This window comes from Felis catus (genome assembly GCF_018350175.1).
Source record: "Felis catus isolate Fca126 chromosome D3 unlocalized genomic scaffold, F.catus_Fca126_mat1.0 chrD3_random_Un_scaffold_47, whole genome shotgun sequence".
Taxonomy (NCBI): Eukaryota; Metazoa; Chordata; class Mammalia; order Carnivora; family Felidae; genus Felis; species Felis catus.
In genome coordinates, this window is record NW_025408512.1 from 118,203 (window position 1) to 144,016 (window position 25,814).

Genomic DNA, 25,814 nt, shown 5'->3' on the forward strand with positions numbered 1-25,814 from the left:
GTGTCCAACCCTGATTTTTTTGCTCCAGTGGTATGCTGCAAACTCTCTGCAGGACACCTGGTTTTCCAAAAAGGCTCTCTCATCCGCGGGTGATTATCCTAGACAGTGTTTTCTAGGGAGGGACTCCCAGATGTGGCTGAGAGGGAGGGAATGGAGGCACTTTATGGGCTATTGCTAGGTCCACAGATTAGACTGTAGTATGTATGCCTGTTACCTGACGCACGGGTAGGCAAGGCTTTTCCTCGGCCCCTCGGAATATGGTGCTAGATTCCCACAGCTCCCGCAAAGGTAGGTTTGCCCTTGGGTGGACAAGATGCCAGTTTGTTGTAGGTGGGGAGACGCAATAAGGTACATCTTACCCAGCTATGATACTGATATCGCTCTGACATATGGGTATTTTAAAAGTAGTTTTGCCCCTAAGATATTTCCCTGACTTCTTCTTTCATGTTATATGGACCTCATGCTATCTTAAAACTTTGTTGAAATGAAGCATTTTTATATTTAAAAGAAAAGCCGAAAATATAGCACAAATCTACTTATTACTCCCATGTCTGAGTCAGAATTTCTTTCCTGACTCTTACTACTTGGTTCCATGTATCTTATGGTTTTCTTCCAAGTTCCTAAAAGTATACTTTTCCTTTCAAGGCACCTAGATGCCATCGATGTAATCTTTGTGCTTACATTCTAATCTCTAAGAAAATGGTTTTCTCCCGTTTGTTTTCCTGGTGACCTCTCCTATTTATTTTCCCTCTTCAATAAAGCCTTTCTTGTCCTCACTTACAGCTTTTCACATGTCAATTCTTACAAATCACATTGTATTATACTTGTATATTTGTCTGTGTTTGAAGCAACAGATGAGTATTTCCTTGTAGATGGTTGGTATTTCAGCACTGTTCTCTGAATTAATAAATTAAGTCAGATGGGTAAAATTCAGAACTTGATGAAAATTGTCTTTTTATTCTTTATCAGTAAAATTATTAGAAAACATTGGCTGTTTTATGGCTTTTTAATGGCTTTTTCTTTAAGGAGTGAACCTGGGTTACATAGGAAGAAGTTAAAGGAAGGTGAAAATGAAAAAGGGACATCAAAAGGATCTGTGATCACACCAGTGTTGAAGAAGGCCGATTCCCTAACTGGTGGTCCACTACAAAAGAATGATGGCAGCCATTTCAGTGAAAAGGATCAGCATGAAAGCAGGTAAAATCTATAAATTCTTTATGTGCCTGTGAAGGCATTTTAGCAGTGATTGCCTTTTGTGGAAATACGATGCTGTAGTGTAGGTAGGTCCAAGCTAAAGCAAGAAATACTCAACATACCAAACACACTGCTTGAAAAGTTATGATGAGGGTAAGTGACTTTGTCAAGGAGCAGTTTCAGTAGTCACCATGGAAGCATGGAAGATGAGTAAGTGTCAACAACTCCTTAGAGCATTTTAATTGGGAAAGGTAATAGAGAAATGGATGATAACTGGAAAAGAATGTGAGTTGCAAAGGCATTTTCCTCCTCTTTTTATTTTAATATGGGAGCTTTTAGAGTATGTATGCTGTTGGAAATGATCAATAGAGATAGACATGGTTAGTTAATTTAACTTTGTTTGCGTTTCCAAACATTAGGAAGTTTGTTGAGTGTATTACAGTATCTTTTAAAGATTATAGTCATTGTCTTTAGTACTCCTATTCATGTAATTTTGTGGAAGAAGTTGGTTTATTCAGAATTGGTTCCACAATGGGGTATTCTCCTGTAATTGAATGTGCAGATTTAAAAATATATATATGTATGTATGCAAGCATGTATATATATATTTATACCTGTGTATAAATTCTATATGTATATATAAGTATATGTGTGTGTATATATATACATTCACACTTATAATAAATGTATGCAAACAAACACTGAGGCCATTCTGAATAGAACTAATCCTTCCTTGATGATTTTAGATAGTCAGTGCCTTTGATAGCGTCATGAATAGCTATGATTTTGTGAGGGACTTGAAAGTATCTGGTTATATCAAGTTAATATTTATTTATGTTCTGGGGAAAGGGGAAGATTTTGTTTATCTACAATTGGAAAATAAACTAGTAACCCATCACAGATTATTCCTTTTGGACTGGAAAGCTCTAAATTACAAAAACCATGCTTCCTGTACCAGCAGTGTCACGGACACAGATTATATGTTCAATAAGTATGTGTTGAATGTGGGAATAAACAGTTGAATGAACGAATGAATGCCTGTTGATGAACTTCTCTAGAAGAAGCAAATCTGTAGTTTATTGAAAGTAGATTTCCAATATTGCCTAGGTATAAAGTCTCTTAAAAGAATGTGTAAGATTCAGAAATTGTTATGTACAGCTATGGCTAGAAATAGAATAATAATGTAGATTCATTTGCTATTATATTAGTTAGAAACACTTAAGTATTACTTTAACCACGTGTTATGAAACTCATGCTTTGAAGGCACATTCCAGGGTTTGAATTCAGGGTCTGTTCTTGGCCAGCGATTAGGGCTTCTTGGGCAAGTCACTTCGACTTTCTGTGCCTCATTTTCTTCCTGTGTAAAATACCTACTATAATAACCTACTTCATAAGATTGTTGTGGGGCTTCAAATACCTTGAAGACATGTAAAGTGCTCATAGTAATGCCTAGAGAGTCGTTGCACAGTGAGTCTTCAACACGTTAATATCATGATTGTTAAAAAGGGATCCTTTCATATAGGGACTTAACTTGCACTTTCCAAGTAGGTTTCAGTGCTAGGAAAAGTTTATTTTTAGTAAAAATGACAACAACAAAAACAATGGTATCATGCCTATCAAATAATGCAAGTCGCATTAGGATTTCCCTTTGCTTTTGTTAGTTTTTATCTAAATTTAGTACTTTGTTGTTCTCACTTCAGCAGCACATATATTACAACTGGATACGTCTAATCCTTCGTTAATATTAGTAATAGTATATTTTCTATGCTGTTTAATGTTACTCTATTGTTTAATCCCCTTTGTAGAAAATTAGTTTCAAATGCAGAGATTTTATATCAGAAACAATTGGGTTAAATATTCTTTGTATTTTAAGTATTTAATATTTGCCTGAAAAGAATTGTTGGGTTTTTTCAGGCCTGCAAAGAAAATTTCTAAGAAGAAGAACAAGGTAAGAGAAATAGACAATGTAATTTTATTTTATTTATTTATTTTATTTTTATTTTATTATATTATTTTGATAAATATTTATTAAAGGTATTGTTCAGTGGTAAAAAAATACTTTATGAAAGATGTAGTGAAAAAATAGACAATCTTCCTTTGTTGTAGAGACATTTGCTGTGAAAAAGGTACTTAGAAATACTAGCTATTGATAACGGTGTCTTTTTGATAAAAACCCCTTCTTTTAAAAAGTCTCTGTGCTTGTACCCCAATGTTCATAGCAGCACTCTCAACAATAGCCAAATTATGGAAAGAGCTTAAATGTCCATCAACTGATGAATGGATAAAGAAATTGTGGTTTATATACACAATGGAATACTACGTGGCAATGAGAAAAAATGAAATAGGGCCTTTTGTAGCAACGTGGATGGAACTGGAGAGTGTGATGCTCAGTGAAATAAGCCATACAGAGAAAGACAGATACCATATGGTTTCACTCTTATGTGGATCCTGAGAAACTTAACAGGAACCCATGGGGGAGGGGAAGGAAAAAAAAAAAAGAGGTTAGAGTGGGAGAGAGCCAAAGCATAAGAGACTGTTAAAAACTGAGAACAAACTGAGGGTTGATGGGGGGTGGGAGGGAGGGGAGGGTGGGTGATGGGTATTGAGGAGGGCACCTTTTGGGATGAGCACTGGGTGTTGTATGGAAAGCAATTTGTCAATAAATTTCATATATATATATATAAAATAAAAAACATAAAAAGTCTCTGTGCTTTCGCTTTTAAATGGTTATTCACTTATTTTTAAAATGTATTTTGAGAGAGAGCATGCACAAGTTGGGGAGGGGCAGGGGGAGAGGGGGAGAGAGAATCCCAAGCAGGCTCCATGCTGACATTGTGGAGGTCAACATGGGACTCAAACTCAGGAACCCTGAGCATGACCTGAGCCACAATGGAGTCGGATGCTCAACTGACTGAGCCACTCAGGTGCCCCTGTGTTTGCTTTTATAAAAAGATGGGTATTTATCACTTCTCTACACCTTGTATATTTTATAAATATTTGGGGGACATTTTGAAATGGTATTCTTTATTTGTAGGTCAAAAAGCAAATTACTTCTAAGGATGACCTTGTCGACTTCATTCAGTCATCTGAAACAGCCTCAGAGGATTGTGGGTTGCCTTACTCTAAGAATTTCACGTTGCTGACTGAACAACTTGGCATGGATTGTAAAGGTAGGAGGCCTTTTTACGTATATGGCTGTAGTCATATGTGCACACCTTGCCTAGTACTGCACCATAGAACACTGCTGTATTGTAGAGCTGCTCATCTCAGAAATATGTTTTATATTAAAATCAAAGGAGAACTATTGTGTCCTCTCAGCCAAAGAGTCATCATTTCTACTGTACCTTTCTTAGTGGGAATGGCACATCTAACGTGTTTGTTAACTCTGCTTCTCTTCTGTGCCTTCACCCAGGTCAGGTCATTATTTTTCTCCTAGATGACTGAGATAACCTCAGGACCGTTTTCACAGCCGTTCAACCTCCCAGGACCTTGGTCTGCACTGCAACCATAATTAGTATATACTTAAAAAAATGTGTATTTCATCATGTTACCTCCTTGCTTAAAGGTTAGCTGTTACTTCTCATTGCTATTAGGTTAAAGGCCACGGACCTCTGGCTTCATCTTGTGTTGTTTGACATCCTTCTTTCCGTCTGTGTCTTATCCACTGTTTGAGACGTTTCTTCCTGTGAAAGAGCTTGTCGTTTCCAACAGCTTTGGTTAGGTAAACTGCACATATATGAAGTGTGTCATTTGATAGTTTTGACATATGTTTAGACGTATGAAATGATAACCGCAATCCAGTTAACATATTCATCACCCTGAAAAATCTCATGTCCCTTTCTATTCCCTTATTATGAAGCTGCCAAATCGTTTTCTAAAGGAGTTATACTGTTTTCCATTCCGACCAGCAGTCTGTGAGAGCACCAATTCCTACATACATATTCATGAACACTTAGTATTTTCAGCTTTTTATTTTTTTATTTATTTATTTTTATTTATTTTTAATATGAAATTTATTGACAAATTGCTTTCCATACAACACCCAGTGCTCATCCCAAAAGGTACCCTCCTCAATACCCATCACCCACCCTCTCCTCCCTCCCACCCCCCATCAACCATCAGTTTGTTCTCAGTTTTTAACAGTCTCTTATGCTTTGGCTCTCTCCCACTCTAACTTCTTTTTTTTTTCCTTCCCCTCCCCCATGGGTTCCTGTTAAGTTTCTCAGGATCCACATAAGAGTGAAACCATATGTTATCTGTCTTTCTCTGTATGGCTTATTTCACTGAGCATCACACTCTCCAGTTCCATCCACTTTGCTACAAAAGGCCCTATTTCATTTTTTCTCATTGCCACGTAGTATTCCATTGTGTATATAAACCACAATTTCTTTATCCATTCATCAGTTGATGGACATTTAGGCTCTTTCCATAATTTGGCTGTTGTTTAGAGTGCTGCTATGAACATTGGGGTACAAGTGCCCCTATGCATCAGTACTCCTGTATCCCTTGGATAAATTCCTAGCAGTGCTATTGCTGGGTCATAGGGTAGGTCTATTTTTAATTTTCTGAGGAACCTCCACACTGCTTTCCAGAGCGGCTGCACCAATTTGCATTCCTACCAACAGTGCAAGAGGCTTCCCGTTTCTCCACATCCTCTCCAGCATCTATAGTCTCCTGATTTGTTCATTTTGGCCAGTCTGACTGGCGTGAGGTGATACCTGAGTGTGGTTTTGATTTGTATTTCCCTGATAAGGAGTGACGCTGAACATCTTTTCTTGTGCCTGTTGGCCATCCGGATGTCTTCTTTAGAGAAGTGTCTATTCATGTTTTCTGCCCATTTCTTCACTGGGTTATTTGTTTTTCGGGTGTGGAGTTTGGTGAGCTCTTTATAGATTTTGGATACTAGCCCTTTGTCCGATATGTCATTTGCAAATATCTTTTCCCATTCCGTTGGTTGCCTTTTAGTTTTGTTGGTTGTTTCCTTTGCTGTGCAGAAGCTTTTTATCTTCATAAGGTCCCAGTAATTCACTTTTGCTTTTAATTCCCTTGCCTTTGGGGATGTGTCGAGTAAGAGATTGCTACGGCTGAGGTCAGAGAGGTCTTTTCCTGCTTTCTCCTCTAAGGTTTGGATGGTTTCCTGTCTCACATTTAGGTCCTTTATCCATTTTGAGTTTATTTTTGTGAATGGTGTGAGAAAGTGGTCTAGTTTCAACCTTCTGCATGTTGCTGTCCAGCTCTCCCAGCACCATTTGTTAAAGAGGCTGTCTTTTTTCCATTGGATGTTCCTTCCTGCTTTGTCAAAGATGAGTTGGCCATACGTTTGTGGGTCTAGTTCTGGGGTTTCTATTCTATTCCATTGGTCTATGTGTCTGTTTTTGTGCCAATACCATGCTGTCTTGATGATGACAGCTTTGTAGTAGAGGCTAAAGTCTGGGATTGTGATGCCTCCTGCTTTGGTCTTCTTCTTCAAAATTCCTTTGGCTATTCGGGGCCTTATGTGGTTCCATATGAATTTTAGGATTGCTTGTTCTAGTTTCGAGAAGAATGCTGGTGCAATTTTGATTGGGATTGCATTGAATGTGTAGATAGCTTTGAGTAGTATTGACATTTTCACAATATTTATTTTTCCAATCCATGAGCAGGGAATGTCTTTCCATTTCTTTAAATCTTCTTCAATTTCCTTCATCAGCTTTCTATAGTTTTCAGCATACAGATCCTTTACATCTTTGGTTAGATTTATTCCTAGGTATTTTATGCTTCTTGGTGCAATTGTGAATGGGATCAGTTTCTTTATTTGTCTTTCTGTTGCTTCATTGTTAGTGTATAAGAATGCAACTGATTTCTGTACATTGATTTTGTATCCTGCAACTTTGCTGAATTCCTGTATCAGTTCTAGCAGACTTTTGGTGGAGTCTATCGGATTTTCCATGTATAATATCATGTCATCTGCAAAAACCGAACGCTTGACTTCATCTTTGCCAATTTTGATGCCTTTGATTTCCTTTTGTTGTCTGATTGCTGATGCTAGAACTTCCAGCACTATGTTAAACAGCATCGGTGAGAGTGGGCATCCTTGTCGTGTTCCTGATCTCAGGGAAAAAGCTCTCAGTTTTTCCCCGTTGAGGATGATGTTAGCTGTGGGCTTTTCATAAATGGCTTTTATGATCTTTAAGTATGTTCCTTCTATCCCCACTTTCTCAAGGGTTTTTATTAAGAAACGGTGCTGGATTTTGTCAAAGGCCTTTTCTGCATCGAATGACAGGATCATATGGTTCTTCTCTTTTTTTGTTGTTGTTGTTAATGTGATGTATCACGTTGATTGATTTGTGAATGTTGAACCAGCCCTGCATCCCAGGAATGGATCCCACTTGATCATGGTGAATAATCATTTTTATATGCCGTTGAATTCGATTTGCTAGTATCTTATTGAGAATTTTTGCATCCATATTCATCAGGGATATTGGCCTGTAGTTCTCTTTTTTTACTGGGTCTCTGTCTGGTTTACAAATCAAAGTAATACTGGCTTCATAGAATGAGTCTGGAAGTTTTCCTTCCCTTTCTATTTCTTGGAATAGCTTGAGAAGGATAGGTATTATCTCTGCTTTAAACGTCTGGTAGAACTACCCTGGGAAGCCATCTGGTCCTGGACTCTTATTTGTTGGGAGATTTTTGATAACAGATTCAATTTCTTCGCTGGTGATGGGTCTGTTCAAGCTTTCTATTTCTGCCTGATTGAGTTTTGGAAGAGTGTGGGTGTTCAGGAATTTGTCCATTTCTTCCAGGTTGTCCAATTTGTTGGCATATAATTTTTCATAGTATTCCCTGATAATTGTTTGTATCTCTGAGGGATTGGTTGTAATAATTCCATTTTCATTCATGATTTTATCTATTTGGGTCATCTCCCTTTTCTTTTTGAGAAGCCTGGCTAGAGGTTTGTCAATTTTGTTTATTTTTTCAAAAAACCAACTCTTGGTTTCGTTGATCTGCTCTACAGTTTTTTTAGATTCTATATTGTTTATTTCTGCTCTGATCTTTATTATTTCTCTTCTTCTGCTGGGTTTAGGCTGCCTTTGCTGTTCTGCTTCTAGTTCCTTTAGGTGTGCTGTTAGCTTTTGTATTTGGGATTTTTCTTGTTTCTTGAGATAGGCCTGGATTGCAATGTATTTTCCTCTCAGGACTGCCTTCGCTGCGTCCCAAAGCGTTTGGATTGTTGTACTTTCATTTTCATTTGTTTCCATATATTTTTTAATTTCTTCTCTAATTGCCTGGTTGACCCACTCATTCGTTAGTAGGGTGTTCTTTAACCTCCATGCCTTTGGAGGTTTTCCAGACTTTTTCCTGTGGTTGATTTCAAGCTTCATAGCATTGTGGTCTGAAAGTATGCATGGTATAATTTCAATTCTTGTAAACTTATGAAGGGCTGTTTTGTGACCCAGTATATGATCTATCTTGGAGAATGTTCCATGTGCACTCGAGAAGAAAGTATATTCTGTTGCTTTGGGATGTAGAGTTCTAAATATATCTGTCAAGTCCATCTGATCCAATGTCTCATTCAGGGCCCTTGTTTCTTTATTGACCGTGTGTCTAGATGATCTGTCCATTTCTGTAAGTGGGGTGTTAAAGTCCCCTGCAATTACCACATTCTTATCAATAAGGTTGCTTATGTTTATGAGTAATTGTTTTATATATTTGGGGGCTCCGGTATTCGGCGCATAGACATTTATAATTGTTAGCTCTTCCTGATGGATAGACCCTGTAACTATTATATAATGTCCTTCTTCATCTCTTGTTACAGCCTTTAATTTAAAGTCTAGTTTGTCTGATATAAGTATGGCTACTCCAGCTTTCTTTTGGCTTCCAGTAGCATGATAAATAGTTCTCCATCCCCTCACTCTCAAGCTAAAGGTGTCCTCAGGTCTAAAATGAGTCTCTTGTAGACAGCAAATAGATGGGTCTTGTTTTTTTTATCCATTCTGATACCCTATGTCTTTTGGTTGGCACATTTAATCCATTTACATTCAGTGTTATTATAGAAAGATACGGGTTTAGAGTCATTGTGATGTCTGTATGTTTTATGCTTGTAGTGATGTCTCTGGGACTTTGTCTCACAGGGTCCCCCTTAGGATCTCTTGTAGGGCTGGTTTAGTGGTGACAAATTCCTTCAGTTTTTGTTTGTTTGGGAAGACCTTTATCTCTCCTTCTATTCTAAATGACAGACTTGCTGGATAAAGGAATCTTGGCTGCATATTTTTTCTGTCTAGCACCCTGAAAATCTCGTGCCAATTCTTTCTGGCCTGCCAAGTTTCAAAGGAGAGATCAGTCACGAGTCTTATAGGTCTCCCTTTATATGTGAGGGCACGTTTACCCCTTGCTGCTTTCAGAATTTTCTCTTTATCCTTGTATTTTGCCAGTTTCACTAGGATATGTCGTGCAGAAGATCGATTCAAGTTACATCTGAAGGGAGTTCTCTGTGCCTCTTGGATTTCAATGCCTTTTTCCTTCCCCAGTTCAGGGAAGTTCTCAGCTATTATTTCTTCAAGTACCCCTTCAGCACCTTTCCCTCTCTCTTCCTCCTCTGGGATACCAATTATGCGTATATTATTTCTTATTAGTGTATCCCTTAGTTCTCTAATTTTCCCCTCATACTCCTGGATTTTTTTTATCACTCTTTTTCTCAGCTTCGTCTTTTTCCATAACTTTATCTTCTAGTTCACCTATTCTTCCCTCTGCCTCTTCAAGCCAAGCCGTGGTGGTTTCCATTTTGTTATGCATTTCGTTTAAAGCGTTTTTCAGCTCCTCTTGACTGCTCCTTAGTCCCTTGATCTCTGTAGCAAGAGATTCTCTGCTGTCCTGTATACTGTTTTCAAGCCCAGCGATTAATTTTATGACTATTATTCTAAATTCACTTTCCGTTATATTATGTAAACCCTTTTTGATCAGCTCATTAGCTGTTGTCATTTCCTGGAGATTCTTCTGAGGGGAATTCTTCTGCTTGGTCATTTTGGATAGTCCCTGGCGTGGTGAGGACCTGCAGGGCACTTCCCCTGTGCTGTGGTGTATAACTGGAGTTGGTGGGCGGGGCCGCGGTCAGACCTGATGTCTGCCCCCAGCCCACCACTGGGGCCACAGTCAGACTGTTGTGTGCCTTCTCTTCCCCTCTCCTAGGGGCGGGATTCACTGTGGGGTGGTGTGGCCCATCTGGGCTACTTGCACACTGCCAGGCTTGTGATGCTGGGGATCTGGCGTATTAGTTGGGGTGGGTAGGCAAGGTGCACAGGGGCAGGAGGGGCAGGCTTAGATCGCTTCTCCTTAGGTGATCCACTTCAGGAGGGGCCCCGTGGCAGCGGGAGGGCGTCAGATCCGCTGCCGGAGGTTTGGCTCCGCAGAAGCACAGAGTTGGGTGTTTGCGCGGAGCGAGCAAGTTCCCTGGCAGGAACTGGTTCTCTTTGGGATTTTGGCTGGGGGATGGGCGGGGGAGATGGCTCTGGCGAGCGCCTTTGTTCCCCACCAAACTGAGCTCTGTCATCCGGGGGCTCAGCAGCTCTCCCTCCCTTTGTCCTCCAGCCTTCCCGCTTTCCGAGCAGAGCTGTTAACTTATGACCTCCCAGACGCTAAGTCGCGCTTGTTGTGGGAACACAGTCCTTCAGGCCCCTCCGCTTTTGCAAGCCAGACTCGGGGGCTCTGCTTGGCCGGCGAGCCGCACCTCCACCCCGGCTCCCTCCCGCCAGTCCGTGGAGCGCGCACCTCCTCGCCGCCCTTCCTACCCTCTTCCGTGGGCCTCCCGTCTGCGTTTGGCTCCGGCGACTCCCTTCTGCTAATCCTCTGGCGGTTTTCTGGGTTATTTAGGCAGGTGTAGGTGGAATCTAAGTCATCAGCAGAACGCGCGGTGAGCCCAGCGTCCTCCTAAGCCGCCATCTTGCAAAAAAAAAACTGTTGTTGTTTACATTTAATGAGCCTTATTGTTACAGCAGTTTTAAGTTCGCAGCAAAATATAATAGAAAGTACAGAGAGTCTCCATATGCCATACCATGCTCCCGTACACGCCTAGCCTCCCCTGTTGTCAACATCTTGCACGACAGTGGTCCATTTTGAGTAGTATCTTTTCTTCAGTTCCTTTGTTTAGTTTTGAGTGAGAGAGCATGCATGCGTGTGAGCAGCAAAGGGGCAGAGAGAGAGAGGAGAAAGAATCCTGTGCTGTCAGCACAGAGCCTGAGGCAGGACTTGGTCCCATGAACTGTGAGATCATGACCTGAGCTCAGATCCAGACTTGGATGCTGAACCAACTGAGCCACTCAGGCACCCTGACAACAGTGGTGTGTTTTATACGGACACTCACTCATCATTTTCAGGCAAAGTCTCTAATTTGCGTTAGTGTTCAGCCTTGGTGTTATACATTCTATGAGTTTTAACAAGTGTGTAATGATGTGAATCCACCTTTGTGGTATCATGTGAAAGAGTTTCACTGCCTTCAAGGTCCTCTGTGCTGTGCCCCTTTATCCCTACATTCACCCCAACCCTTACCTCCATAGTCTTGCTCTTTCCAGAGTGTCATATAGTAAGAATCATACAGTGGGCATCTTGAATGTTTAGAAAATTTAAATTCCCCGGGAATTGAATGTAGGCATTCAAGATATTCTTTGCCCTTGGTTTTGTTTTGTTGCTCATCAGTAGAGGATCTGATGATACATGCCTTCCATGAAAAAAAGCATGATTTCTCTAGATGTGTGTCACCTAATGGGGAGGGTTGAGAAAAATGACATCATGAACCACTACATAGCATTCACATTGGGATCATCCTCCTCTGTGATGTGCGGTGGGTCTAGATAGACTCTCTAGCAATGGAAGGAGACAGTCTCAAGAGGTTAGAACTTTATCAAACTGGAAGGGCAAATCCTTCTTACTTACCTTGCCATTGGAAATAAGGCCAGGGAGAGTCTGTTTGCTATGGTTTGGCCATGCTGCAAAGTACAATAGCTATAGAGCACACTTTGTGAGGGGGTGTTTCATCCTAAAACTGAACAGTCTGTACTGAAGGGCTGGGGAAGTTCTGCCGTGTTACAGCAAAATAAAGATACTCTCTTTTAACTCCTCTAGTAGTGGAAGTCCAGAAAAATCATGCTAGTTTCAGTTTGACATTGTCAGCTTAGGATAATCCTTCTCCTAACGATACCATTTTCCTTCAGTGTCATAGAGTCGGTCAGTGATGGTCATTGTAAACATCAGTTCACCTGTAGGTGTCACATTCCGATAAAACCCATTCTTGCCTTTGGTCAATATAGAGGAGAAAGTAAGATTTCTTAGTGCTTTAAGCCTACCAATGGTATAATTACCATTCAGTGTAGTGTGGTTTCCAGGTGTGGTCCCAAAGGAATACTTTTGAACAAATCATTAGCCATACACTTGTAAGTTCCTATATTTTTCGATTGTTGATTAAACATGTATTTTGCTTTTTTCTTTAGGAACAGATAAGAATGCTGAGGAAGACTCTATAACCAGGTAGGGTTTTTATGCATTTGTAATCATGACATTTATTGGGGCACCTGGGTGGCTCAGTCGGTTAAGGGTGTGACTCTTGATTTCAACTCGGGTTTGTGAGTTCAAGCCCCACGTCGGGTTTTGCGCTGACAGCCTCCTTGGGATATCGTTCCCTCTTTCTGTGTGCACTCACTCTCACAGTATAAAGGAATGGAATGAAATGAAACGGAAAATGGAAGGAAAGGAAAGGAAATGAATGAACTGAAAGTTATGTTTCCTAAGGGAACACAGAGAACAAAAGCAGTTGTTGAGTCTTCTACCCTTGACTGGACATTATATCATATGCATAACATCTGTTAATTTATATAGTCATTGCATAGCTTTTCAAAGTAGCTGTGTTATTGTAGCCTACTTTTAATTACTCTGGCAACTGTGGTTCAGGGAGGTTGATTACTCGCCCCATGATTCCATAGTTAATGAGTAGCTGAGGTGGTTTGGCCATCAGCCTGTGTAGCTTCCACATCTATTCTCTGGTTCCTCAGCAGCACTGAGATGAAGATACAGATCCTAGGACAGATCAACTCAGAATGTCAAAGGTAATGGTGTCGGAACTCTAATTTAGGGTTTTCTTAAGAAACCAGGTTAGTCCACGCATTTGCCCTTATATGTTTGACCACTAGTGCTAACAAAAGTAATTAGTGCTGTGGTAACTAGTCCCTTGTTTTTACCATCAGAGATTTTAGGGTGGATGTCAGCTATGGCCATGGTGTCACGCTTTATACATAATAAGCAAGATCTAGTCAGGCAGCTCCTTAGATGTGGTGATATCCCCTCTTCTTGAGACAAATATTTGAGTTTTCTGTAAGGAAAGGATATCTAGTTGTAGACCATGTTACGTTAATTAAATTCAGCCTCAATTTCGAGGATATTGCTCTATGATTCTCTGTTGCCTAGGTTCCCCGTCTGGTTTCCTTTTGGGCTAGTACCCTTGACTAGTTCTAGGAAACTTTTTCTTTTTTTCCAGATTTCTTTCCCCATGACTTTTCTGTACTGTGTTTTGGCCTTTTTACTTTCTTCTCTGGTTTTCTTGGTATTTCTTTTTTGTTTCCCCCCCGTTAACTTTTCCACTTCTGCCAGCTAAGGACTCTCCATTTGTCCAGGCCAAATCAAAAGTACTTAGGATCTCAATATGTAGGTAACCTCAGAGATTACTTCATCAAAATACCCTCTGGTACTTCAACCTATGTTTAACCTCCTTGCCCAATGGTTGTTTACATGGAGAATTTGAAACTCAAAAGAGATTGAAGTGACCTATTTGGATATGATAAGTGACAGAAATGAGATTTAAATTCGGGTTTTGTTTTTCTTTCTTTCTTTCTTTCTTTCTTTCTTTCTTTCTTTCTTTCTTTCTCTCTTTCCTTTCTTTGTTTTTTGTCTTCATCTTGCAGGCAAATGTCTTAATAATAGAAAGCTGGGGAGTGGGTCTAATGAATACAATGAAGGATGGTAAGGATCGAATTAGCAGAGGAGATCAGGTTTCAAGAAGAACAACACTGAGTTGGATAGGAATAAGAGTTTTAGAAAAGATGTCAGAAGATGGGGGTTTATGCCAAGTGACATAAAGATGAATGACACGAATGAAGGACCCAGGATCAGGGGAGTTGTTTAGAAAGGCATATTCAAATAGAGAGTTCAAGAGGGTCCTGACCAGGTTTCTGCTTGTGTGTGTGTTGGTTTCATTGAAGGTGCGAGCATACCTCAGATTTTCTGATGAGAGAGATTAAAAATCATTTGAGCTGCTGGGAAGAGTCTGTTTACAGCAAATAGAAATATGATATCCTCTACTTCCACCCCCACTTAGGGAGGAAGGCTTAGATCCTCTCAAGGAATTGCGGGTGGGGGGGGGTGGAGATTCTGAACTACAGAGATGTATGGCCCAAGACAAGCTGTCCCCTCACTCCACCTCTTTTCCTAAATCTGTGATGCCCTTCCCATGTACCTGTAGGGCTAGGCAGGGGTAGGACTGACTTGTCAAATCAGTAGGGGAGCTTCATCTGGATAGGTGATAACATGCCTATGTTGAGGTGACTGTGTGGATGACTGAGACTCCCAATTAGCTTGTTCTCCAGGAGCAGGACATGGCTCCTACCCTCGGTCATTTGAGCCCATCCTTGTTGTAGGAGTCTGTGCCTTCATAGGCTAAAGATTGAAAGGTTGGAGAATGTCACTGAACCGTGCCAAAGAGTGATGGAGGAGTGGGAGCTCATAGGGAAGAAAGTATTCAGGCGGCGTAGAGAGAAATGGAGGCACAACTACCAGGACCATTTTGATCGCAGTCTCTCTCTCCTTGGGTAGCTGAATGCCCCTGAAGGCTTGGAAGGTCTTGCTAGTTCTTATGGACCTCAATAAGGCAAGACCAGTGTAGGAACAAAGTTGGCCTTGGGAACTTTTAATCTTTTAATCTCCAGTTAGTACTTCCACTCATAACATAGAAACCTTCACTTTGGTATATTTACTTAAACGGAGGTCTCCCTGACACACAATGTAATGTGTGATGCAACAACTCTGGATGTTCCACCATGCTCGCCATGAGTGTCGCTCCCATCTGTTAATGTAGAATGCTATTACGATATCACTGACTAGATTCTCTATGGCGTACCTTTGAGCCTTGTGATTTATTTACTCTGTAACTGGAACCCTGAACTTCCCTTTCCCCTTCACCCATTTTGTCCATCCCCCCTCTTCACCTCCCTCCTGGCAACAGTCAATTCTCTGCATTTATGGGTCTGTTTCTGCTTTTTCTCTGTGTGTTCATTTGTTCCCATTTTTAGATTCTACATAGAAGTGAAATCATATAGGATTTGTCTTTCTCTGTCTGACTTATTTCACTTAGCCTCATACCATCTAGGTATGTCCATGATGTTGCAGATGGCAACATCTCATTCTGGTTTATAGCTGCGTAATATTCCATTGTGTGTGTGTGTGTGTGTGTGTGTGTGTGTGGTCTGTTCATGTATTGGCGGACACTTGGGTTGCTTCCATATCTTGTCTATTGTCAATAATGCTATAATAAAGATAGGGGTGCATATATCGTTTCAAATTAGTATTTCCATTTCCCTTGGGTAAATCAATACCCAGTAGTGGAATTACTGGATCCTATGGTATTTGCATTTTTAATTTGTTGAGGCCCCTCCATACTGGCTTTCGCTTTGGCGATACCAATTTACATCCCATGACCAGTGCACAAGGGTTGTTTTGTTTTTCTCCAGACCCTGAGCAACCCTTGTTGTTTCCTGTGTGTTGAAACTGAGCCATTCTGACAGATGTGAGGTGAGAAGTCATTGCGGTAACTTTTATACATTTAATTTTCAACCATTTCAGGGAATTCCCTGCCTGTCACACTTGGTTATGGAAACTCAGACTGGGTCTTTCCTGGAGATTTCCCAGGTTAGGAGAGGTGGAGGCAAAATAGAGAACTGAAAGCTTTTTTAAAACAGGGTCCAAAGTATGAAAGACCTGTACCCTGGAAACCGTATACACTGATGAAAGAAATTGAAGATGACGGAAAGAAAGAGAAAGACATCCGATGCTCACAGATGGGAAGAATACATATTTTTAAAGTGTCGACGCTACCCAAAGCAGTCTACCGATGTAATGTAATCCCGGTCAACATACCAACAGCATTTGCCACAGAGCTAGACAAACAATCCTAAAGGTTGTATAGAACCACAAAAAACCTTGGATGGCCAAAGCAATATTGCAAAAGAGGAAAACTGGAGGTATCACAATCTCAGATTTCAAGTTTTATTCCAAAGCTGTAGTAATCCAAACAGTATGGTGGGTACTGGTGTAAAAAATGGCCGCACAGCTCAATGGAATAGAACCGAAAACCCAGAAAGAAATCCACAACTGTATGGTCAGTTAATCTTCCACAAACAGGAAAGACTATCCAGTGGGGAAAAGGCAGTCTCTTCACCAAATGGTGTTGGGAAAACTGGACAAGCCACATGCCAAAGGATGAACCTGGACCAATTTCTTTACCATAGACAGAAATAAACTCAAAATGAATTAAAGACCTAAGTGTGAGACCTGAAACCATAAAACATCCTTGAAGAGAGCACAGGCCGTCATTTCTCTGATGTTTGGCTGTAGCAACATTTTACTAGTTATGTCTCCTGAGCCAAGGGAAACGAAGCAAGAATAACCTATGGGGACTACATCAAACTACAAAGCTTTTGCACAGTGAAGGAAAGTGTCAAAACTAAAAGGCAACCTCTGGGATGGGAGAACATATTTGCCAATGTTTTGCAAATCCTGTAAAGGGTTAGTATCCCCAATGTATAAAAACTTGATACAAGTCAACATCCCCCCCTCCAAAAAAGCCCAGTTTAAAGATGAGCAGAAGACATAACCAGACATTTTTCCAAAGACAACATGCAGATGGTCAACAGACACATGAAAAGATGCTCCCCAAAACAACATCGAGATACCACGTTCACACCTGTCAGAATGGCTAAACTCCAAGACACAAGAAGCAAGTGTTTGTGAGGATGTGGAGGCAAAGGAAACCTCTGGCACTGTTGGTGGAAATGCAAATGGGTGAGGCCCCTGTGGAAAACAGTATGGAGGTTCCTCAAAAAATTACAAACAGAACTATCCTATGATCCAGTAATTGCACTACTGGATACTACCCAAAAGAATACAAAAACTCGAATTCCATGGGACACATGCACCCCTGTGTTTATTGCAGCATTATTTCCAATAGGCAGCGCAAGCGTCCATGGACAGACGAGTGAACGAAGAAGAAGTCCTATATGTATGTATGTATGTGTATATGTGTATCCATACACACACATACACACACACACACACACACACACACACACACACACACACACTGGAATATTACTCAACCATAAAACAATGAAATCTTGTCATTTGCAATGACCTGGTTGGAGCCCGAGAGTAGTATGGTAAGCAAAGTCAGGGAAAGAAAAATACCATATGATTTTACTCATGTAGCATTTAAGAAACAACAAATGAGCAAAGGGAGAAAAAAAAAGGGAGAGACAAACTAAGAAATAGGATCTTAACTGCAGAGAACAAACAGATGGTTCCCAGAGAGGAGGTGAGTGGTGGGAGGGGTGAAAGAGGTGATGGGGATGAAGGAGTGCCCTTGTCATGATGAGCACAGGGTGAGTATGGAGTTGGTGAATCGCTATATTCATAAACTAATATAACACTGGATGTTACTATTACTGGAATTAAAGTAAAACGTAATGAAAACAACAGAGGCCAACGTTTAATTATACCAAGAAACTTCGTTGAAGAAACAGATAGCTGACCTTTCCCTTAATTTTTGAAATTTTGTTTTTCAATAAATGAACATGTTTTTGTTGCATATTTTTGCTCTAAAGGCTTTCCGGCAAACCTGGTCCTGATGATTCATGGCCTACATCAGCTAGCCAAGACTTCGATTTTGATACCAAGGTAAAGTACCCTCCTGTGAAACTCACTTTCCTGCTCTGAATTTAGTTTTCTCCCTTATTTACTCTGAAAATTTACACAGTAGCCTGTGTATCATCATTTTATGTGTGTAACGGAAAGTTAGCAAGAACAAACCACTTTACAGATACATGACGCGTTGAATGTTTTGTTTTGTTTTGTTTTCCTTTGGTAAATCTTAGAGGTGGAGGCTGATCAAAGAATGGGCTGGAAAATATATAATGACCGTGAAATTATATTGGGAAAAGCTTTCCCATAATGGAGGAAATATGACATTTGGTTAAGGGTAAGGATTCTCACTGTGATACTAACATGACTGATAATACTCCTGCCTAAATGAAATCTTATTGGACCCAAGTATCTATTGTAGGTTGCCCTCCGCCCCAGGCAATTTTTCTTTTGGTGAGATACAGGATTTTCCTTTGTCTCTATCCTTTGTTCTACATTTAGACTAAAATAATATTAGAAAATGTAGAAATTTAGATGTTTACATTATTTCTCAACATTTACCTTACAAAAGTGTTCCCCTATGTTTTTGAAATAACTCCACGAAGAGTAAGTGACAATCGTGCATCTCCCTGAAGAATACGTATTTTGCTGAAAAGAGTAGCTCTATGAGCAGACGCTCTTCGTAGCCAAGTTGTCAAATTTCTAATTTCAGAAATCTTTCCTATTCTAGCTTTTAAAACTATCTCCTCCTAGTCCTTGTGTCAGATTCTAAAATTTAAAGTTTCAGACATCTGATATTTATTTAAATATTCATTTCAAAGCCCCTAAATCATTATAAGCTACTGGAGGTTAGGAAGCATACTTGTTTGACTCCTGGAGCTCCTAGAATAAAGTCTTGCTTGGAAGAAGCAATGTCATAGTTTTTGGATGTGAATAAATGAGTAGGGAAATGGAATTCCGTAGAATGGAATTTGTAAGTGACGAAATACACATGATATGTCACAATTAAATATGTGAATTTAAAAAGTAAGGCTTCAGTTTATATTCCGTTTTGGTGTTTTATATGTAAAAACGCAAATGAATTATATTGAGGAAATCAGGAGTTACATAAGAAAGAAGGTTACAGTATATTTTTAGTATCCTCTCGTTGTGAGCTTAGAATTGCAGAGAAAAACTCCTCAGCCTTTGTTTTGTTAACCCCATCTGTGTCCCATTACATACATCCTTTGAAGGTTCCCATTTCTTCCTAGAATTCTCATTCCCAATTCTTTCTCCATAGTGAAAGTTGATGTGTTAGGAACCTTTCTTGTTCTGTTCTTTTGTTAGTGTAGTAATAATTTATAGCTCTTAGGAAGTGATAGATGCCAGTAATTGAACAATTTATTTTAGAGTGAAAAAAATTAAATTCTTCATTACAGTATTTATAACTAGATAACTGTAGAGTGATAAAAGTCAGCATTATCAGGGGTATTCTGTGAATCAAAGACTGTTTTATGTACACATCGTATATATATATATATATATATATATATATATATACATATATATATATACATACACACACATATACATATATACATATATACATATATACATATATACACATATACATATACATATATGCATATATATACACACATATATCTTTAAAAGGATTAAAAGAGACTATTGTCCATAGTATATTCCCAATCCTACCTATGTACCTGTTGAAAAATGTGTGTTGTTTCCACTTACCTTATTTTGCTCACATTTTTCCTTTTCTTCCTTGTCTTAAGCTCATGCTTGATTGATTGATCATGTCTTATTTTTTTTTCCTTTTTTCTTCTTCTCCCCCCATGCTTTTGAAGGTATTTTTTAAATTTTTTTAAGTTTATTTTTTGGAGAGAGAGAGAAAGAGAGAGAGAGAGAGAGAGCGAGCTAGTAGGGTAGGGGCAGGGACAAAGGGAGACACAGAATCCAAAGCACGCTCAAGGCTCTGAGCTGTCAACACAGAGCTCAATGTGGGGCTCCAACCCACAATCCATGAGAACATGACTCATGAGCTGAAGGTGGACGCTGAACTGACTGAGCCACCTACGTGTTCCCACCACCATGCTCTTTTTTAATCGTTTACCCCTAGCCTAATGTTTCCTTGCAGAAACCATTTCTTTAGTGTCTGTTCTTTTAGTACATCACTTTCTGTCAACTCCATTGTCAACATACTGGTTATGGAATTCTACTGTCTGTGTGTGGTTTTCGTCCATGACTCATTGCCCCACAAGGTTTCTTATTCTTTTTTTCTCTATCCTGGAAGGAGGTGAGCTAAATGTTTTTGTAATGTTTGTATTTCTCTTAGAAAGGGAGGGAGAGAGGGAAAGAATGAGCAAGTGCTCGTTGTTGTGATCTGAAAATATGCAAGGTATGATCTCAGTCCTTTTATATTTGTGGAGGGCTGTTTTGTGACCCAGGATGTCATTGATATTGGAGAATGTTCTAGGTGCACTTAAGAAGAATGTGCATTCTACTGCTGTTAAATGAAAAGATCTCACTACATCTGTATTGATATCCATGTATATACATGTATATGTTAAGTCCAATATATATCTATGTATATCTGAATACATCTGGTCCAATGACACATTGGATCTGTGTTTCCTTACTGATTTTCTACCTTGGTGATCCGCCTATTGCCATGCGTGGAGTCTTAAAGTCGGCTACAATCATGGTATTTGTATGTATACATTTATTCATGTTTGTGATGAATGGATTCATCTATGTGGGCCTTTCACTTTGGGGACATAAACATTTGCAATTGTTAGCTCCTCTTGATGGATAGACCCCTTAATTATGATAAAACGCCCTTCTGAATCTGTTACTACAGTCTTTGGCTTAAAATCTAGTCTGTCTGGTGGAAGTATGGCAACTCCAGCTTTCTTTCGACTTCTAGTAGCATGATAGGTGGCTCCCATTACCTTCACTTTGAATCTGGAGGTGTCCTGGGGTCTAAAATCAGTGTCTTGTTGACAGCATATAGATGGATCTTGTTCTTTGGTTTTGTTTTGTGTTTTATCCATTCTGATTCCCTGTGTCTTTTGATTGGGGCATTGAGTGCATTCACATTCAGAGTGATTAGTGAAAGATACGGATTTAGTGTCTTTGTGTTATCTGAAGGTTTCATGCTTTAGGTGAGGCCTCTGGTCCTTTGTAGTCTCTGCTGCTTTCCACTCACAGAGTGGCCCCTTAGGATCTCCTGCAGGGCTGGTTTAGTGGTCATGAACTCCATTAGGTTTTGTCTGTCTGGGAAAGCCTTTGTCTCCCTTTCTATTCTAAATGACAGCCTTGCTGGGGAAAGGATTCTTCGCTGCATATGTTCCCATTCAGCACATTGACCGTTTCCTACCCCTCCCTTCTGCCCTGCCAAGTTTCATGGGACAGGTCTGCTGCTACCCTTATGTGTCTTCCCTTGTAGATTAAGTAAGACCCGTTTGTCCCTAGCTGCTTTCAGAATTCTCTCTTTATCTTTGTAGTTTTCCGGTTTCGCTATGACATGTCGTGGTGTTGACCTGGTTTTGTTGATTTGGAAGGGAATTCTCTGTGCCTCCAGGACTTGGATGCCTGTTTCCTTCCCCAGATGAGGGAAGTTCTCAGCTCTAAGTTGTTCAAATAAACCTTCTGCCCCTTTCTCTCACTCTTCTTCTTCTGGGACTCCTGTGATGTGGCTATTATTTCATCTCACCGAATCACTTAGGTCTCTGGTACCTGCCTCGGAGTCTAGTAATTTCCTTTCTTTCCTTTCTCTGCTTCATCTTTGTCCATAATTGTATCTTCTATTTCACCTATTCTGTCTGCTGCTTCTCCCATCCTTGCTGTCACTGCATCTAGTTTATTTTGTATCTCCTTTACAACATTTCATTTTCAGCATTCATCGTGATGATTCGTTCGTTCCTTGATCTCTGAAGCAGCTTGGTTTCAAGCCCAGCTATGAGTCTTCTGAGTGTTCTTCCAAAACCTTGATGAGATATATGGTTTCTGTCTCTTTCGAGCATTTCTCTGGCTGTCTTTCTTCCTGGAATTTTTTTTTTTTGAGGAGAATTCTTCTGATTTGTCGTTTTGGCTAGTCTCCTGTCCTTTGTGTGTTTTACTAGCTTGTTCTGTGTCCCACACCTGCGAGTACTACCATATTACAAAGGGGTCCTACACTCTCCAGGGCCTGACAGTTGAACACGTGTTTTTGGAGGGTGTCGTGTGCACTCTGTTGGTGCGTCTTTGGCTGCTTTTCTCGCTACTTGGAGTGGTGGTTTGGGCCTTCCACCAGGTGTGCTTTGATTTGTTTGTTGAAGTAATCCTGGAAAAAAGGAGAAGAGGGTGGTGAAGAATCCTTAGCCCAAACAAGAGAGAAATGACAGGAGTGGAAAAAAAAGACCAGGCAGTGACTCAAAGGAGCTGTAGGGCTTAACCCAGAAAGAGAGGGAGGAAAATGAAGAAGGAGACCTGGAAAAGTATAGAGAATGTGCCCGATGAAACCAACAAACAAAGAACCGAACAGAAGAACAAAGGGAAAATATAAATATATATAAATAGCTTTGACCCAAAGTCACCCCGAGACTACTGGGCTGATTCCCAAGGGAGAAGAGGAAAGAGGAGAGTAGAAAGAGAAAAAAGGGAAAAGAGAAGAAAGGGAAAGAAAAGGAAAGAAAAGATGGGCGCCTGGGTGGCTCAGTGGTGAAGCCTCACAGATGTTTTTCAGTAAATAGAGTACCATCCTGTAAATGTATTTTCTGTTCCTTATGATTTCTTTTTCTTTTCATTATTTCTTTGGAGAGAGAGAGTGAGGACAGAGCACGTGGGTAGGTGAGGGCAGGGTGAGAGAGAGAATCTTAAGCCGATTCACACTGCCAGCGCATTTCTTTCTCTTTGATATTAATTGATTTGGCTGCTAATGATTTTAAGTTATCCAATTCTCTAGTTATTAATCTTTAAAAAGTACTCAAATGCACTTTAGTGCTCGTTATAAGGGATGGTAAGCTAAATAGTTTTTAAGGTTTGTAACATTAAAAATCATCTAACTTAATTTTTTGGTCGATTTAACATGTAATGAATTGTTTAGTTCCAAGAACTGACAAGCTTAAGTTTATGAGTTCATATTTTCCTTCTGTCTTAGGCTAAGACAAGTTAGTTTTCACTTCTTACAAGAAGTTACAATCCAGTGACTTGGGAACAACACAACATAGATTGAGAAAGTTAACAGTAAAATTGTAATTATTTTCTCATTTTTCTTTGTCTGTACTTGATTACTTAAGGATAAGGTGTTTTTACAAACATGTATCCTGGCAGAAAATTCATGTGCAAATCCAAACAAGGAAATTAACCATCCGTTTTTGCAACTGCAAAAAGTGACTCGAGAACCAGCAATGGATAAGGAATGTGATAGGGAGCATGATATATCTGTATATTTAAGACACGCTTCTATGCAAAACTTGGAGGAAATGTAGATCAAATAAGGTAAATTGGACTGGAAAAAGACCTTAAAACTCATCACCAGTGAGTGAAAGCAGAAGTTTGGTGAAATTTGTTAACCATACAGCATTCCTACTCATCTTGAAGAAGAACCACCACAGGGTCACTCTAACAAGGAACCAACTGAAAGGAAATACCTTCGAATTGGACAAATACGGAAGAAGATGCATTTGGAGTGTCTGTCTCGGTAGTATTTCAGGCATTTCCTGAACAGAAAGAGCCTAGTCTTGAAAATGTCCTTCTCTCTCATTCATGCTCTGGGTCCCCAGAATATGCTTGCCAGTCATCTTCTAAGCTTTCTTTAAATGAAAGCAAATCATCAGGGACATAGAAATCAAAACCACACTGAGATATCACCTCACACCGGTCAAGAGTGGCTAAATGAACAAATCGGGAGACTATGGATGCTGGCGAGGATTGTGGAGAAACAAGAACCCTCTTGCATTGTTGGTGGGAATGCAAACTGGTGCAGCCACTCTGGAAAACAGTGTGGAGGTTCCTCAAAAAATGAAAACTAGATCTACCCTATGACCCAGCAATACCACTGCTAGGAATTTGCCCAAGGGATACAGGAGTGCTGATGCGTAGGGGCACTTGTAACCCTGGGTTTATAGCAGCACTTCCTTGTTTTTCTTTTTTTTTTTTAACGTTTTTATTTATTTTAGAGACAGAGAGAGACAGAGCATGAGCAGGGGAGGGGCAGAGAGAGAGGGAGACACAGAATCCGAAGCAGGGTTCAGGCTCTGAGCTGTCAGCACAGAGCCTGACGTGGGGCTCGAACCCACAGACTGTGAGATCATGACCTGAGCTGAAGTCAGACGTTTAACCGACTGAGCCACCCAGGTGCCCCAATAGCAGCACTTTCAACAATCGCCAAATTATGGAAAGAGCCTAAATGTCCATCACCCGACGAATGCATAAAGAAATTGTGGTTTAGAGTGAGCGGCAAGATGGCGGCTTAGGAGGACGCTGGGCTCACCGCGCGTCCTGCTGATCACTTAGATTCCACCTACACCTGCCTAAATAACCCAGAAAACCGCCAGAGGATTACCAGAAGGGAGTCACTGGAGCCAAACGCAGAGGAGAGGCCCACGGAAGAGGGTAGGAAGGGCGGCGAGGCGGTGCGCGCTCCACGGACTGGCGGGAGGGATGGGGGGCGGAGGGGCGGCTACCAGCCAAGCAGAGCCCCCGAGTCTGGCTTGCAAAAGCGGAGGGGCCTGACGGACTGTGTTCCCACAATAAGCGCGACTTAGCGTCTGGGAGGTCATAAGTTAACAGCTCTGCTCAGAAAGCGGGAAGGCTGGAGGACAAAGGGAGGGAGAGCTGCTGAGCCCCCTGACAACAGAGCTCAGTTTGGTGGGGAACAAAGGCGCTCGCCAGCGCCATCTCCCCCGCCCATCCCCCAGCCAAAATCCCAAAGAGAACCAGTTCCTGCCAGGGAACTTGCTCGCTCCGCGCAAACACCCAACTCTGTGCGTCTGCGGAGCCAAACCTCCGGCAGCGGATCTGACTCCCTCCCGCTGCCACAGGGTCCCTCCTGAAGAGGATCACCTAAGGAGAAGCGATCTAAGCCTGCCCCTCCTGCCCCTGTGCACCTTGCCTACCCACCCCAGCTAATGCGCCAGATCCCCAGCATCACAAGCCTGGCAGTGTGCAAGTAGCCCAGACGGGTCACACCACCCCACAGTGAATCCCACCCCTAGGAGAGGGGAAGAGAAGGCACACAACAGTCTGACTGTGGCCCCAGCGGTGGGCTGGGGGCAGACATCAGGTCTGACTGCGGCTCCGCCCACCAACTCCAGTTATACACCACAGCACAGGGGAAGTGCCCTGCAGGTCCTCACCACGCCAGGGACTATCCAAAATGACCAAGCGGAAGAATTCTCCCCAGAAGAATCTCCAGGAAATAACAACAGCTAATGAGCTGATCAAAAAGGATTTAAATAATATAACAGAAAGTGAATTTAGAATAATAGTCATAAAATTAATCGCTGGGCTTGAAAACAGTATACAGGACAGCAGAGAATCTCTTGCTACAGAGATCAAGGGACTAAGGAACAGTCACGAGGAGCTGAAAAACGCTTTAAACGAAATGCATAACAAAATGGAAACCACCACAGCTCGGCTTGAAGAGGCAGAGGAGAGAATAGGTGAACTAGAAGATAAAGTTATGGAAAAAGAGGAAGCTGAGAAAA

The 25,814-nt window shown here is 40.9% G+C and overlaps 1 protein-coding gene and 1 long non-coding RNA gene across 27 annotated transcripts in view; one reads left to right on the forward strand and one right to left on the reverse strand.

Annotated features, from left to right (window-relative positions):
• Positions 1 to 25,814, forward strand: part of LOC111558426 (ankyrin repeat domain-containing protein 26-like) — a 204,820-nt gene that overhangs the window by 62,031 nt on the left and 116,975 nt on the right. For 21 of the 26 annotated variants that reach the window (XR_006593520.1, XM_045051579.1, XM_045051562.1 and 18 more), the window contains 6 exons: positions 1,027 to 1,197; positions 3,109 to 3,142; positions 4,229 to 4,364; positions 12,654 to 12,690; positions 13,212 to 13,265; positions 18,087 to 18,159. Coding sequence is in view for 25 of the 26 variants with exons in the window: in XM_045051579.1 (XP_044907514.1) it covers positions 1,027 to 1,197; positions 3,109 to 3,142; positions 4,229 to 4,364; positions 12,654 to 12,690; positions 13,212 to 13,265; positions 18,087 to 18,159 (505 nt within the window). In the remaining variant the exon portion in view is untranslated. The remainder of the gene's footprint in view (positions 1 to 1,026; positions 1,198 to 3,108; positions 3,143 to 4,228; positions 4,365 to 12,653; positions 12,691 to 13,211; positions 13,266 to 18,086; positions 18,160 to 25,814) is intronic. The other 5 variants (XM_045051567.1, XM_045051571.1, XM_045051578.1 and 2 more) reach the window with 2 other exon arrangements.
• On the reverse strand, positions 13,426 to 19,594 carry LOC123383616. The gene is made up of 2 exons (XR_006593524.1): positions 18,986 to 19,594; positions 13,426 to 13,528 (listed from the first exon to the last, which is right to left on the reverse strand). It is a non-coding gene; the product is annotated as an uncharacterized LOC123383616 (long non-coding RNA).